The 15,772-nt window shown below is 46.4% G+C and overlaps 1 protein-coding gene across 1 annotated transcript in view; it reads left to right on the top strand.

Moving 5' to 3' along the window:
• LOC114665759 (collagen alpha-1(XIX) chain) overlaps nucleotides 1–15,772 on the top strand; it is a 192,583-nt gene that overhangs the window by 53,682 nt on the left and 123,129 nt on the right. Inside the window, exon 5 of the mRNA XM_051919255.1 lies at nucleotides 15,186–15,309. Within this exon, the coding sequence (XP_051775215.1) occupies nucleotides 15,186–15,309 (124 nt within the window). The remainder of the gene's footprint in view (nucleotides 1–15,185; nucleotides 15,310–15,772) is intronic.

Genomic DNA, 15,772 nt, shown 5'->3' with positions numbered 1-15,772 from the left:
AAGAAAGACCCATATGTGTACAGGGAGGAGGTGCAGAATTCCACTTTTGGCACGCATATAAAGTTCAAGTATGCGTGTGTCTAGCAAATAAAGTGTCAAAAACATACCCTGCCCTACCCAAGGGTGACTGTTTTGGTATACAGTGCACCTGGAAAGTATTCACAGCGCATCACTTTTTCCACATTTTGTTATGTTACAGCCTTATTCCAAAATGGATTAAATTCATTTTTTTCCTCAGAATTCTACACACAACACCCCATAATGACAACGTGAAAAAAGTTTAGTTGAGGTTTTTGCAAATTTATTCAAAATAAAAAAATGGAGAAAGCACACGTACATAAGTATTCACAGCCTTTGCCATGAAGCTCAAAATTGAGCTCATGTCCATCCTGTTTCCCCTGATCATCCTTGAGATGTTTCTGCAGCTTCATTGGAGTCCACCTGTGGTAAAGTCAGTTGACTGGACATGATTTGGAAAGGCACACACCTGTCTATATAAGGTCCCACAGTTGACAGTAAATGTCAGAGCACAAACCAAGCATGAAGTCAAAGGAATTGTCTGTAGACCTCCAAGACAGGATTGTCTCGAGGCACAAATCTGGGGAAGGTTACATAAACATTTCTGCTGCTTTGAAGGTCCCAGTGAGCACAGTGGCCTCCATCATCTGTAAGTGGAAGAAGTTCGAAACCACCAGGACTCTTCCTAGAACTGGCCGGCCATCTAAACTGAGTGATCGGGGCAGAAGGGCCTTAGTCAGGGAGGTGACCAAGAACCCGATGGTCACTCTGTCAGAGCTCCAGATGTCCTCTGTGGAGAGAGGAGAACCTTCCAGAAGGACAACCATCTCTGCAGCAATCCACCAATCAGGCCTGTATGGTACAGTGGCCAGACGGAAGCCACTCCTTAGTAAAAGGCACATGGCAGCCCGCCTGGAGTTTGCCAAAAGGCACCTGAAGGACTCTCAGACCATGAGAAAGAAAATTCTCTGGTCTGATGAGACAAAGATTGAACTCTTTGGTGTGAATGCCAGACGTCACATTTGGGGTAAACCTGGCACCATCCCTACAGTGAAGTATGGTGGTGGCAGCATCATGTTGTGGGGATGTTTTTCAGCGGCAGGAACTGGGAGACTAGTCAGGATAAAGGGAAAGATGACTGCAGCAATGTACAGAGACATCCTGGATGAAAACCTGCTCCAGAGCGCTCTTGACCTCAGACTGGGGCGACGGTTCATCTTTCAGCAGGACAACGACCCTAAGCACACAGCCAAGATATCAAAGGAGTGGCTTCAGGACAACTCTGTGAATGTCCTTGAGTGGCCCAGCCAGAGCCCAGACTTGAATCCGATTGAACATCTCTGGAGAGATCTTAAAATGGCTGTGCACCGACGCTTCCCATCCAACCTGATGGAGCTTGAGAGGTGCTGCAAAGAGGAATGGGCAAAACTGGCCAAGGATAGGTGTGCCAAGTTTGTGGCATCATATTCACAAAGACTTGAGGCTGGAATTGCTGCCAAAGGTGCATCGACAAAGTATTGAGCAAAGGCTGTGAATACTTATGGACATGGGATTTCTCATTTTTTTTTATTTTTAATAAATTTGCAAAAACCTCAAGTAAACTTTATTCACGTTGTCATTATGGGGTGTTGTGTGTAGAATTCTGAGGAAAAAAATGAATTTAATCCATTTTGGAATAAGGCTGTAACATAACAAAATGTGGAAAAAGTGATGCGCTGTGAATACTTTCCAGATGCACTGTATTTAGGCCATTGGCTAACTGTTAACATGGACGTCTGACAGGAAAACGTGTACCGAGTTATCGGATCAGCCTCTGTGTGGTCTATTTTTCATAAAGTACAAATCCCTGCTGCATATCATCTTTGCCCGACATCACACTGCTCATTAGCCTCCGTATTCCTTGCACGTCAGTCTGCCAAAAAGCCTGGCTGCCTGAAGTCCCAACCCAAGATCTTCTCTGAGCGTCTGACTGTTTCCGCAGTCTTGACAGGTGATGTTGGACGTCAGCTGGGGAAAAAAAAGGAGCCCCTGCCACAAGCCCTCCAAGCATCTCTCACTTTACTCTCAGGAAATGCAGCTCAGATTATCTTTCTCAGGCAGGATAGTGTTCAGAGAGGCGAGGGGCCCGTTGACACTTACACTGCTCCGGGGAAGTTCAAGTTAGAGCTCGCATTTGGAGAGACCAAGGATTAGTTCAGTTCCTGGGATTTAAATAGACCTTCAATATGCTTTCCGTTCATAAATTTAATTTTGTCGTTCGTTAGCAGAAATATCCTCGCATACACTGTAGGTGCTGTAACCCTGCAGTCAGCACTTATTCTATGTGTGGACAAGTCACCCGTACGGTTTTAACCACCCTTAAGGGTCACATGCCAGCAAGACTTCATCTGCATGACTGATATACAGTGCCCCCCATAATGCTTGTGATAGAGACACATTTCTCCTCTGCTCCACAATTTAAAATTCCAAATCCAACCATTCAGACATTGCACATTGTAGACTTTCATTTAAGGGGCTTTGTGTACATTTCGGTCACACAGAAACAATTTTTCTGCATCATTCCCCCTCATTTCAGGGCACCATAATGTTTGGTGTCAAAGGTGTTTGTGGTTCCTCAGGTGGGTTTCATGGTTTCATAAGACACCTCGACCTTCTACCCTATGAAGTCTGTAGTTGCCATTGTTCAACATGAGGACAAGAGCTGTGTCAATGAAAGTCAAAGAAGCCATTAGGAGGCTGAACAACAAGAATAAAACCATCGGAGACCTCGGTAAGACCTGAGGATGACCGAAATCAACTGTCTGGAATATCATGAAGAAAGAACACACTGGTGAGCTCAGTAATCACAAAGGTACTGGTAGGCCATGGAAGACCAACACTGCTGATAACAGAATATTTCTCACTACGGTCAAGAAAAAGCCCCCAAATGCCTGTGTGACAGATCAGAAACCGACTTCAGGGGGCCAATGTGTGTGTCAGAGATGACTATCAGCAGAAGACTTCATGAACACAAACACAGAGGACACACTGAGATGTAAACCACAAGAACAGGATGGTAGATTAGTTTGTGGAAAAGAACTTCAAAGAATTCTGGGAGAAGGTCTTGTGGACAGATGAGACAAAGATGAACCTCATCACAGTGGCGGCAACAGCAAAGTGTTGCGATGAAAAGGAAATGCTCAAGATCCAAAGCAGACCACCGACTATCCAACTATAGTTAGACGACTATCAGCAGAAGACTTCATGAACAGAAATCCAGAGGCCACACTGTGAGACGTCGACCATAAAAACAGGACGGCCAGATTACAGTTTGTGGAAAAGAACTTCAAAGAGCCTGCAGAATTCTGGGAAATGGTCTTGTGGACCAACGAGACAAAGGTGAACCTCCTCAGAGTGATGGCGAGAGCAAAGTGTGGAGATGAGAAGGAACTGAACAAGATCCAAAGCAGACCACCTCATCTGTCCAACATGGCGCTGGGGGTGTTATGGGGTGGGCATATATGGCTGCCACAGGTCCTGGAACACCTGATGATGGAACTGCTGACGGCAGTGGCACAGTGAATTCTCAAGTTCAATGCTCAAGTTCCAGTCAATGCCTCCAAACCCATCCTACAACAACTTAATGACCCCATACATACTGCTGAGGCAACACAGGAATTAATCAAAGCTAAAAAATGGAAAATTCTTGAATGGCCAAGTCAGTCACCCGATTTCATTCCAATTGTGCAGGCCTTCCATATGCTGAAGAGAAAACTTAAGGGGACAACAAGCAGAAGCTGAAGATGGCGTCATTAGAGGCTTGGCAGAGCATCGCCAGAGAACACCCTCAGCACCTGCCGATGTCTGTGAATCACAGACTTCAAGCTGTAAATTGCATGCTGGGATATGTGACAAAGTCCTAAATTTGACAACGGCTTTAATAGACCTGCTATTGCTGCGTACCCTGAAATGGGGGGAGCGTGTACGAAATGTCTGCAAATCCCCTTAAATGAAAGACTGCAATGTGCACTTTAATCACAATGTTGGAATTGTCTGATTTGTAATTTTAAACTGTGGTGTTTGCTGATGACATTGTGATCTGTAGCAAGAGTATAGAGCAGGTTGAGGAGACCCTGGAGAGGTGGAGATCTGCTCTAGAGAGGAGAGGAATGAAGGTCAGTAGGACCACCAAGACAAAATACATGTGTGTGAATGAGAGGGAGGTCAGAGGAATGGTGAAGATGCAGGGAGTAGAGTTGGTGAAGGTGGAGGAGTTTAAATACTTGGGATCAACAGTACAGAGTAATGGGGAGTGTGGAAGAGAAGTGAAAAAGAGAGTGCAGGCAGGGTGGAATGGGTGGAGAAGAGTGTCAGGAGTGATATGTGACAGATGGGTACCAGCAAGAGTGAAAGGGAAGGTCTACAGGACAGTAGAGAGACCAGCTATGTTATATGGGCTGGAGACGGTGGCACTGACCAGAAAGCAGGAGACAGAGCTGGAGGTGGCAGAGTTAAAGATGCTAAGATTTACATTGGGTGTGACGAGGATGGATAGGATTAGAAATGAGGACATTAGAGGGTCAGCTCAGGTGGGACATTTAGGAGACGAAGTCAGAGAGGTGAGATTGTGTTGGTGTGGACATGTGCAGAGGAGAGATGCTGCGTACACAGTAATCCCTCCTCCATCGCGAGGGTTGCGTTCCAGAGCCACCCGCGAAATAAGAAAATCCGCGAAGTAGAAGCCATATGTTTATATGGTTATTTTTATATTGTCATGCTTGGGTCACAGATTTGCGCAGAAACACAGGAGGTTGTAGAGAGACAGGAACGTTATTCAAACACTGCAAACAAACATTTGTCTCTTTTTCAAAAGTTTAAACTGTGCTCCATGACAAGACAGAGGTGACAGTTCAGTCTCACAATTAAAAGAATGCAAACATATCTTCCTCTTCAAAGGAGTGCGAGTCAGGAGCAGAGCATGTCAGAGAGAGAGAGAGAGAGACAAAAGCAAACAAATCAATAGGGCTGTTTGGCTTTTAAGTATGCGAAGCACCGCGGCACAAAGCTGTTGAAGGCGGCAGCTCACACCCCCTCCATCAGGAGCAGAGAGAGAGAGAGACAGATAAAAACAAACAGTGAAAAATCAATACGTGCCCTTTGAGCTTTTAAGTATGCGAAGCACCGTGCAGCATGTCGCTTCAGGAAGCAGCTTGCACAGAAGGTAGCAACGTGAAGATAATCTTTCAGCATTTTTAGACGAGCGTCCGTATCGTCTAGGTGTGCGAACAGCCCCCCTGCTCACATCCCCCTAAGTCAGGATCAGAGAAACTCCGCGCAAGAGAGGGAGAAAAGTAAGTTGGGTAGCTTCTCAGCCATCTGCCAATAGCGTCCCTTGTATGAAATCAACTGGGCAAACCAACTGAGGAAGCATGTACAAGAAATTAAAAGACCCATTGTCCGCAGAAATCCGCGAACCAGCAAAAAATCCGCGATATATGCTTACATATAAAATCCGCGATGGAGTGAAGCCGCGAAAGGCGAAGCGCGAAATAGCGAGGGATTACTGTATTGGGAGAAGGGTACTAAGGATAGAGCTGCCAGGGAAGGGGAGAAGAGGAAGGCCTAAGAGAAGGTTTATGGATGTGGTGAGAGAGGACATGCAGGTGATGGGGGTGACAGAGCAAGATGACGAGGACAGGAAGAGATGGATAAAGATAATCCGCTGTGGCAACCCTTAACGGGAGCAGTTGAAAGAAGAAGTAATTTTAAACTGTGGGGCAGAGGGGGAAATCGAGGGAAAAAAAAAGTGTCTTTGTCCCAAACATTATAGACGGCACTGTATGTTTCAAAGATGTCTGTCTGCATAGTGGGGAAAGTCATATAGACTGGAGGTTAGCAAACATACTGCCGTTTTATAGAAAGGGGGACTCCAGTAAGTATTGTCCAGTAAGCTTAATGTGTATCATTTAATGCAATGAGAAGTCAAGTACAATGACTTACTGAAGAGATTACAATAAGAAAGGGTCAGGCGTCTCCTTCAGGCAGGTTTAATCATATCATTGGTAAATTAATGAAAGGAATGATAAGGAGACCCGGGTTCACTTCCCAGATCCTCCCTGTGTGGAGTTTGCATGTTCTCCCCTTGTCTGCGTGGGTTTCCTCCCACAGTCCAAAGACATGCAGGTTAGGTGCATTGGCGATTCTAAATTGTCCCTAGTGTGTGCTTGGTGTGTGTGCCCTGCGGTGGGCTGGTGCCCTGCCCGGGGTTTGTTTCCTGCCTTGCACCCTGTGTTCGCTGGGATTGGCTCCAGCAGACCCCCATGACCCTGTAGTTAGGATATAGCGGGTTGGATAATGGATGGATAGATGGATGATAAGTAGAAAGAACCTGTGTAACTGTGTATGGAAGGTCCCACAATCCCCATTATATATTAGGACTTGAAAATGAGAACAAACCATAAAGTCCAAGGAACTGTCTGAGGAGCTCCGTGCCCAAATTGTGGTGAGCCATCACTCAGGGCACATGTTACTTGCTAAAATATTCTCAAGTGTGGACACCAAGAGAGAACTGGAGAAGCTGGGCAGGTGGCGCAGTGGTAGTGGTAGAGCTGTTGCTTTGCAGTAAAGAGACTGTGGAAGATTGTGGGTTTGCTTCCCAGTTCCTCCCTGTGTGGATAGCGCTTTGAGTACTGAGAAAAGCGCTATATAAATGTAATGAATTATTATTATTATTATTAAGGTTCCCGACCTTTAAATAGAAAAGTAAGCATGTTGAGTGGATTCCAAACGTAATGTTCAAGCACATTATTAATATCAAGATCTGTGAAGTTCGAGATAAATGACGTCCTCCACACGTCAAATGCTGTGTAATTAAAGGAGGGCTCAAATGCAGAATTATCTTTGGAGCTTCAGACAATGGCATCTCATCCTTAAAGCGCTTGATACCATATTTAAAAATAAGTGAAGCACAATCTAATTTATTAATAAACTGACAGTATTGATTCACATGGCAAGGATAATCAAGATGAATATGTACGATGTTGTCTTTCTATTTGAGCTTTAAGATGAAGGAAACCTTTAACAAGTGTTGCCAAAGAGCAAATGTGGAGATCGGCAGCCCGGTTGTGTTAAATGATAAATGAGACATATGGCATATTCATGCTGAGGGGACAGAACTGTTGTTTAACTGGGGGTCTTGACCTGTTTAACCCCTGGACCTCCAACAGAATTTCAAACAGCCTCAGTGGACTTGAGCTTTTAAAAGCAAGTCAAAGCGACGGCCAGAGGTCTCTGAATGTGTTATCAGCCCCGGAGTGACCTGTGATTCCTTTCCTTGAATTTTAATGTCTAAATTTTCACTACTTTTCAGTTTCTATCATAATTGCCCCCCTCGGCTTCATGAAAGAGATGCCACAGGGCCCTCAGGGTAGCAATGGTGACAAATGGTGAGGACTGTACAAGAGTATGGGTGATGATTTTTACATTTTTTTTGCATGTTCAGATGTGCTGTGAAGTTCCAGCCTGTGGTGGATTTAGGTACGGGTGACATTGGCAGCAAACGAGGATTGGCATCTTGCTGGGGGTGGCATGGGGCACTTGCGCTAAAATATTCAGAATGGTAATTACAAACTGAGCCAGTCAATCCATTAGGGGCAGCATTTCTGAAAGTTAAGGGGCGTGCCCTCCATAAAGTTCATAAAGAGGGGCAGCAATAATATAACTAAAAGGAACGCACACCTCAAGGGGAACCCCACCACAGTTATCCATCCATCCATCCATTTTCCAACCCGCTGAATCCGAACACAGGGTCACGAGGGGTCTGCTGGAGCCAATCCCACCCAACACAGGGCGCAAGGCAGGGAACCAATCCCGGGCAGGGCGCCAACCCACCGCAGGACATACACAAACACACCCACACACCAAGCACACACTAGGGCCAATTTAGAATCGCCAATCGACCTAACCTGCATGACTTTGGACTGTGGGAGGAAACCGGAGCGCCCGGAGGAAACCCACGCAGACACGGGGAGAACATGCAAACTCCACGCAGGGAGGACCCGGGAAACCCCAGTTATCAAATACTAATAATACTGTCTGTCCATTTACAAAAGCTCAGAGTCACACACTATGCAAATTCAGGCAGTATGCACTCGGAGGGGCTGTTTGTGTAACTGAAGGGGCGCACGCTCTGGATACTGAAGGGGATCCCCTCCCTGGTCAGTGAAGTCTAGTAAAACTTTACATGCTGTCACCCGAATGGGCACCATTTATGAAAGCTAAGAGACACACGCTGATTAAATTCTATGGTATGTACCCAGAGGGTCTGTTAATGTAAATGAGGGGGTGTACACTCCAGATATGGTGGGGGAACTCTAATTATACTGTATGTTCACTGTCATTTCAGGGGGTGCCATTTATAAAAGCTAAGAGACACATCCATCCATCCATTTTCCAACCCGCTGAATCCGAACACAGGGTCACGGGGGTCTGCTGGAGCCAATCCTAGCCAACACAAGGCACAAGGCAGGAAACAATCCCGGGCAGGGTGCCAACCCACCACAGGACACACACAAACACACCAAGCACACACTAGGGCCAATTTAGAATCACCACTCCACCTAACCAGCATGTCTTTGGACTGTAGGAGGAAACCGGAGCGCCCGGAGGAAACCCACGCAGACACGGGGAGAACATGCAAACTCCACGCAGGGAGGACCCGGGAAGCGAACCCGGGTCTCCTAACTGTGAGGCAGCAGCGCTACCACTGCGCCACCGTGCCACCCCCTGAGACCTTCATCTTTCTCTATTTTCAGATATTGTATGAAGGACACAGTTTGCTGGTCCTGTTTTGGTTTTATTTTGTATCTCATTATTGTCAGTCAGTCAGTCATTATCCAACCCGCTATATGCTAACACAGGGTCACGGGGGTCTCCTGGAGCCAATCCTGGGCGCAAGGCAAGAACAAACCCCGGGCAGGGTGCCAGCCCACCAACTGTGCACACACCAAGGACAATTTCGGATCGCCAATGCACCTAACCTGCATGTCTTTGGACTGTGGGAGGAAACCCACGCAGACACGGGGAGAACATGCAAACTCCACGCAGGGAGGACCTGGGAAGCGAACCCAGATCCCCAGATCTCCCAACTGCGAGGCAGCAGCACTACCTACTGCACCACTATGCCACCCGCTAAGAGACACATGCTCTATAAATTTCACAGTATGTACGCAAAGGAGCCATATATGTAAGTGAAGGGGTTCACATTCCGGACACTGAAAGGGACCCCCTCTGGTCATCAAAGTCTACTAATACTGTTCACACACCATCACCTGAGGGGCACCTTTTAGGAGAGAAAAGAGACACATGCTGCATAAATTCTGTAATATGTACACACAGGGCCGGCTAAAGTAAATGAGGAGACGTGCGCTCTGTCTGGATACTGAGGGGGGCTTCCCGCAGTTGGTCCTCAAACTCTAATTATGCTGTTTCTTTGCCGTCATTTGTGGGGGCACCATTGATGAAAGCTATGGGACACGTGCTCCATAAATTTCACAGTATGTCCACAGAGGGTCCGTTTATATAACTGAAGGGGCGTGCGCTGTGGACACCGAGGGGGACCCTACCCCCAGGTCATTGAAGTCTAATAAAGACCACGCACTCCAGACACTGAGGGGCAACAAAGGCCTGCAGCTCCAAATACACTTCTTTGAGTGTATTTATTTACTTTTTTATTGAGCCAAAGAGAATTTATTTTTCTTTCTTTCTTCCACCAATGATATGACTAAACCTGCCTGAATTGGGGGCCTGAAAGCTTGCATATCGTAATCTCTTCAATTAGTCATTTTACTTGACTTCTCATTGCATCCAATAATATGCATTAAGCTTACTGGACTGTAGTTACTTGACTTGCTAACCTCCCGTCTATATGAATTTCCCCAGTACAGGGTGGTCCAGATCTAATTATGCAATTATTGCATTGCATTAAAAGTTGCATAGGTAGATCTGGACCACCCTATATACGGACATTTTTGAAATATACTGTGCCCTCCATAATGTTTGGGACAAAGACACTTTTTTCCTTGATTTCCCTCTCTGCCCCACAGTTTAAAATTACAAATCGTACAATTCCAACATTGTGATTACAGTCAGTCAGTCAGTCTGTCATTGTCCAACCTGCTATATCCTAGCATAGGGTCATGGGGGGTCTGCTGGAGCCTATCACAGCCAACACAAGGTGCAAGGCAGGAACAAATCCCAGGCAGGGCACCAGCCCACCACAGGGCACACACACACTCACACACACCAAGGACAATTTAGGATTGCCAATGCACCTAACTTGCATGTCTTTGGACTGTGGGAGGAAACCCACGCAGACACGGGGAGAACATGCAAACTCCACGCAGGGAGGACCCGGGAAGCGAACCCAGGTGTCCTTACTGCAAGGCAGCAACACTACCTACTGCGTATGACTAAAGTGCACATTGCAAATCCCCGCGTGCAATGACTGGTTAAAGTCTGCAGTTCATAGACATCAGCAGGTGCCGTGGATCTTCTCTGCCAAGCCTCTAATGCAGCCATCTTCAGCTCCTTCTTGTTTTCTGCTTAAGTTTTCTCTTCAGCATATGGAAGGCCTGCTCAGTTGGATTTAAATCCGATGACTAGCTCAGCTATTCAGTTTTCCATTTTTTAGCTTTGTTGCCTCAGCAGCATGTTTAGCTCATTATCTTGTTGGAGGATGAAGTGCCGTCCATTGAGTTTGGAGGCCTTTAATGGAACTTGTGCAGATCAGATGTTTCTCTACACCTCAGAATCCACTGTGCCACTGCCGTCAGCAGTTCCATCATCAAGGGTGCCAGGACCTGTGGCAGCCATACATGCTCACCCCTTAACACCCCCAGCACCATGTGTAACAGATGAGGTGGTCTGCTTTGGATCTTGTTCAGTTCCTTCTCATCTCCACACTTTGCTCTCGCCATCACTCTGATGAGGTTCACCTTTGTCTCATTGGTCCACAAGACCATTTCCCAGAATTCTGCAGGCTCCTTGAAGTCCTTTTTCACAAACTGTAATCTGGTTGTCCTGTTTTTATGGTCTGCATCTCACAGTGTGGCCTCTGGATTTCTGTTCATGAAGTCTTCTGCTGATAGTCGTCTCTGACACACACACATTGGCCCCCTGAAGACTGTTTCTGATCTGAACCCACCTGAGGGACCTTCTTCCTGATGTTCCTAATAGTTGATTTCGGTCATCCTTGGGTCTTACTGATGTCTCTTGATTTTCAGCCTCATAATGGCATCCGGGCAGCACGGTGGCGCAGTGGGTAGCGCTGCTGCCTCGCAGTTGGGAGACCTGGAGACCTGGGTTCGCTTCCTGGGTCCTCCCTGCGTGGAGTTTGCATGTTCTCCCCGTGTCTGCGTGGGTTTCCTCCCACAGTCCAAAGACATGCAGGTTAGGTGGATTGGCGATTCTAAATTGGCCCTAGTGTGTGCTTGGTGTGTGGGTGTGTTTGTGTGTGTCCTGCGGTGGGTTGGCACCCTGCCCGGGATTGGTTCCTGCCTTGTGCCCTGTGTTGGCTGGGATTGGCTCCAGCAGACCCCCGTGACCCTGTGTTCGGATTCAGCGGGTTGGAAAATGGATGGATGGATAATGGCATCCTTGACTTTCACTGGCACAGCTCTGGTCCTCATGTTGAACAATGGCAACTCCAGACTCCAAAGGGTAGAAGCAGGCTGAGGTGTCTTATGAAGCCATGAAACCCACCTGAGGAGTCACAAACACCTGGGACGCCAATTGTCCCAAGCATTATGGTGGCCTTGTAATGGGGGGAACAATGCAGCAAAATTGTTTCGGTGTGACCGAAATGTACACAAATCCCTTAAATGAAAGTCAGCAATGTGCACGATGTCTGGATTACTGGATTTCTAGTTTTAAACTGTGGAGCAGAGGAGTATCATAGAGAAATTTGTCTCCATCACAAGCATTATGGGGGGACACTGTATATCAGTAATGCAGATGAAGACCCTTAAGGGTGGTTAAAACTGTATGGGTGATTTTATGGTGCCCTGAAATGGGGGGACCATGTAGACAAAGTGCTGTCATTTCTACGTGCTGAGCCTGAAATGTCTGGAAATCCCCCTAAATGAGCATCTGCAATGTCCACTTTAATCACAATGTCTGAATTGTGGGATTTTTTATTTTAAACTGTGGAGCAGAGGAGGAAATCAAGGAGAAATGGGTCTTTGGTGGGCACTGTATGTATTTATATAACATCCATGACACGACATTTGAACCTAAGACATGTGAGGCCGCAGCATAACCTCCACGTTACTCTGCAGCCACCAGAAGCGGAGCGTTCTCTTTTTAAGTATACCGTAGCAGGCAAACAATCCATTCATTCGTCCCTTATTGCAATTGCTTACAGCAATTCGGGGTCTCTGGCTATCCTGAAAATATTGGACACACGAGATAAGTTAACTCAGGATGGTGTGCCAGTACAGACAAAAAGAAATCCAACAATTTATATGAGATGGAATGAGCGCGTACATAATCAGCCACTCCGCCACTCAGATCTTTACCCAATATAATACAGCAAGGTGTCTTCATCTCCAGTCATCCAAGCATCCATGCGTCCAACAAACCGCTCAGAGTCGGCTTTCCCAAATCCTTTCTAGACCGTTATCTCCGTCGACCAGGCAGGTGGTACCCGAAGTGAAGTGTTACGTGCATAATGAAACATAAAGAGGATTATGATTATTACAGTCCTAAGCTGGAACTGTGCAGTTTGGTGTGGAATTCAGCTTATCAGTAGCGGAGACAAAAATGCGAGTCTCAAACTGATTGGCACCGTGACAGGCGGTGCAGCCCTTCGGCTCCTCTTCTGTCTGAGCGGCTCTACTAGTTAATACTGAAACTGACACTGACAGCTCACTTTTGAATGTCTCCAAACTTTTTGGTTGTTATATAATCAAACCAATTGGGGAGCAAACTCTCTGCTGCTGGAAAGGCAGCCTGGCTCAGCAGTTAAATGTAATGGAAGTGAAACAAAATGGCCAGTTGTGGCCGATAGGGGGCACTCTTGAGCAGACTAAAACAAACAGGATTTACTGCAGAGTAAGAAGGTCTAAGGCGATAAGGATATACCTAAAGAAAACTGCCATGTGAGGTCCTGACTCTAACACGATAGCTCTGCACCTTCCTTCCTTCCTCATCCTCCTCCACCTCCTTCTCAGACGAGCCCTCGCCTTTACTCCACTGCCCACTAGAAATGCTTCTGATGTTTAAGGGATAACTTGGGAGTATTTCCAAGGCTTGACCCAGATTCTCAAAAGTTCCCTGGTCATCCAAAGGCACCTCACGGAAGTGTGGCTCCATGACAGGATCTCCCCCTGGTGGCTTCAGGTGTTCTTGCCTTTCCAGTCGGTCAGACCTCTTAAAGAGAGATGTTCCCCACAGTGGAACCCAGGGAGTGGCTTTAATTCTACATTTTTTTCCCTCAGGTTCCCCAGAGCAATGGTTCTCAAAGTGTGGTCCATAGACCACTGGTGCATGCGCAAGATAGTCCATAGGCTTGACTTAGTCATCTTTCTTAGAAGAAATGGCTCAGTATAAACCATTTTGAGAACCATTGTCCTAGAGGAATGAGTCGTCTTGTGGAACAAATTCTAGTCTTGGCCAAGAAAGGTTCAGAGTAACTTCTCGAAAACATTCACCTATAGTCTTGGCCAAGAAGAGTTCCAAATAACTTCTCAACAACACCCTTCTAGCGGAACAGCGGGTAGTCTTGGCCAAGAAGAGTTCCAAGTAAGTTCTCAACAACATTCATCTATAGTCTTGGCCAAGAAGAGTTCCAAGTAGCTTCTCAACAACCTCTGTCTAGCAGAATAACTTGTAGTCTTGGCCAAGAAGACCTCCGCGTAACTTCTCAACAACATTCATCAACAGTCTTGGCCAAGAAGAGTTCCAATAAACTTCTCAACAACATCTGTCTAGGGGAACAGCTTGTAGTCTTGGCCAAGAAGAGTTCTGAGTAACTTCTCAACAACATTCATCTATAGTCTTGGCCAAGAAGAATTCCAAGTTCCTTCTCAACAACATCTGTCTAGGGGAACAGCTTGTAGTCTTGGCCAAGACGAGTTCCAAGTAACTTCTCAACAACGATAAGTGAGGAGACTGATCAAGTTAGTGTAAACCTATCAAAAGGATCATTTTCATGGCGGGGGGAGAAGAAGAGAACAAACGGGCAGGAGAATGTGCAATGGACCTGAATTTGAACATGGAAATCTACCTCTGTGAAGCAGCAGTGCTCAATACTGAGCCACCGTGTGCCCGATGTGAGCACCAGGGGGAGCCACCAACCTCCAAACTCCTACACAAAAAGAGTCCCAGGTGCAAATACATTTTTTTTTATTTACCAAAAATACCTTTAACAAGTTTCTTATTTTCAGCACAGCCCAATACAGCACAGCAAAGCAAACATTTTCTTCTCCTTCCTCTTTGAATCTGACTTGGCCGGCGTAGATCAAGTGGCTTCTTTTATCTATGACCCAGGAGTACTTTCGGTGGTAGGGCAATGCACATTAGAAGCACTTCTGGATCGAAAGGAAGTCCTTGAAAGTAGGGACTACGAATCCCAACAGCTCCCCCTGGCGGTGCTCATATAACCCAGCAGGGCTACCCCATGGGACTACAGATCCCAGCATGCCCTATGGGTGTGTACTGTGGGAGAAAATGTTCAGTATTTTTCATCTTCCCTGGTCCATCCATTTTAGTGGCATCTCAGCTGGGTAAGGATCTCTGGTCCTGATTCCAGTCCATGTGTGCCATCCATAATTGAATACTTTGTTAAAAATATATAGATACAGCATGGCCCCTGACTGTTGATCTTGTGAAGTAGGCAAGTTCTCCCAGTGTCAGTTCCTCATTCCCAAAGATGTGTATGTTGGGTTAATGGGCCCTATTAGAGTGTGCATGGACTGCTACTTTGTCTGGGGTGGTTTTCCACCGGGGTGTCCAGTGTTCTGGCACCCCAATGACTTTGAACTGGATAAGCAAGTTTGAGAATGTGTGTATGTTCTGTATGTATGCATGTACTATGGAGGTGTTCTGAGCGTGGCCAAGGGGCCTTAATAATATGATGTGTTTCTCTGCTACTATTAGACTTCCTGTTCTAAATGATCACTTTATTACAGGCTTGTGTTTCCAAATGGGCTCTCAGACGAGTATTCATTAGTATCCACATTTCGATTGAGAAGGACCACCAAGAAAGACCGCTGGTACCTATGGCAAATTGCTGATCAGAATGGCAGCCCACAGGTAAGAAGTTCTATTTTTACTCTGATCTCTTTGCCAAGGACATAGTGGGGATGAACCGGCAGTAGGTTTACATTCGGATGGCTACAAGTGAAACGTCCGCTCAAGTGATCTTGTGATTCTTTCATTGAGGATGGTGGGAGGTTAACTTTAAGTGTAGCTGCTGGTGAGTAAGGCAGGAACACACACGGGTCAAACGTGCTGAAAGAAATCTCTCAGTCCAAAAGATGACTCTTGCAAGGGAATATGCAGTTTAAGTTTAAGCAGTGTGATATATGGCCGGCCATTCATTCCGGCCAATACCCCCAGGCCGCCAGATGGAGCCCTTCTTACAGCATGGAGGTGCCCTAAATTCCAGCAGGGCATCATGGACATTAGAATTTTCCTGTACAGCCCTGCTGGATAACGTCGGGGCCACCAGGGGACGCTGCAGGGAGGCCCAGAGACTTGTATTTTCATTACAGCC

This window comes from Erpetoichthys calabaricus, chromosome 15, assembly GCF_900747795.2.
Source record: "Erpetoichthys calabaricus chromosome 15, fErpCal1.3, whole genome shotgun sequence".
In the NCBI taxonomy this organism is placed as follows: domain Eukaryota; kingdom Metazoa; phylum Chordata; class Cladistia; order Polypteriformes; family Polypteridae; genus Erpetoichthys; species Erpetoichthys calabaricus.
This window is presented reverse-complemented; position numbering and strand designations above follow the sequence as displayed.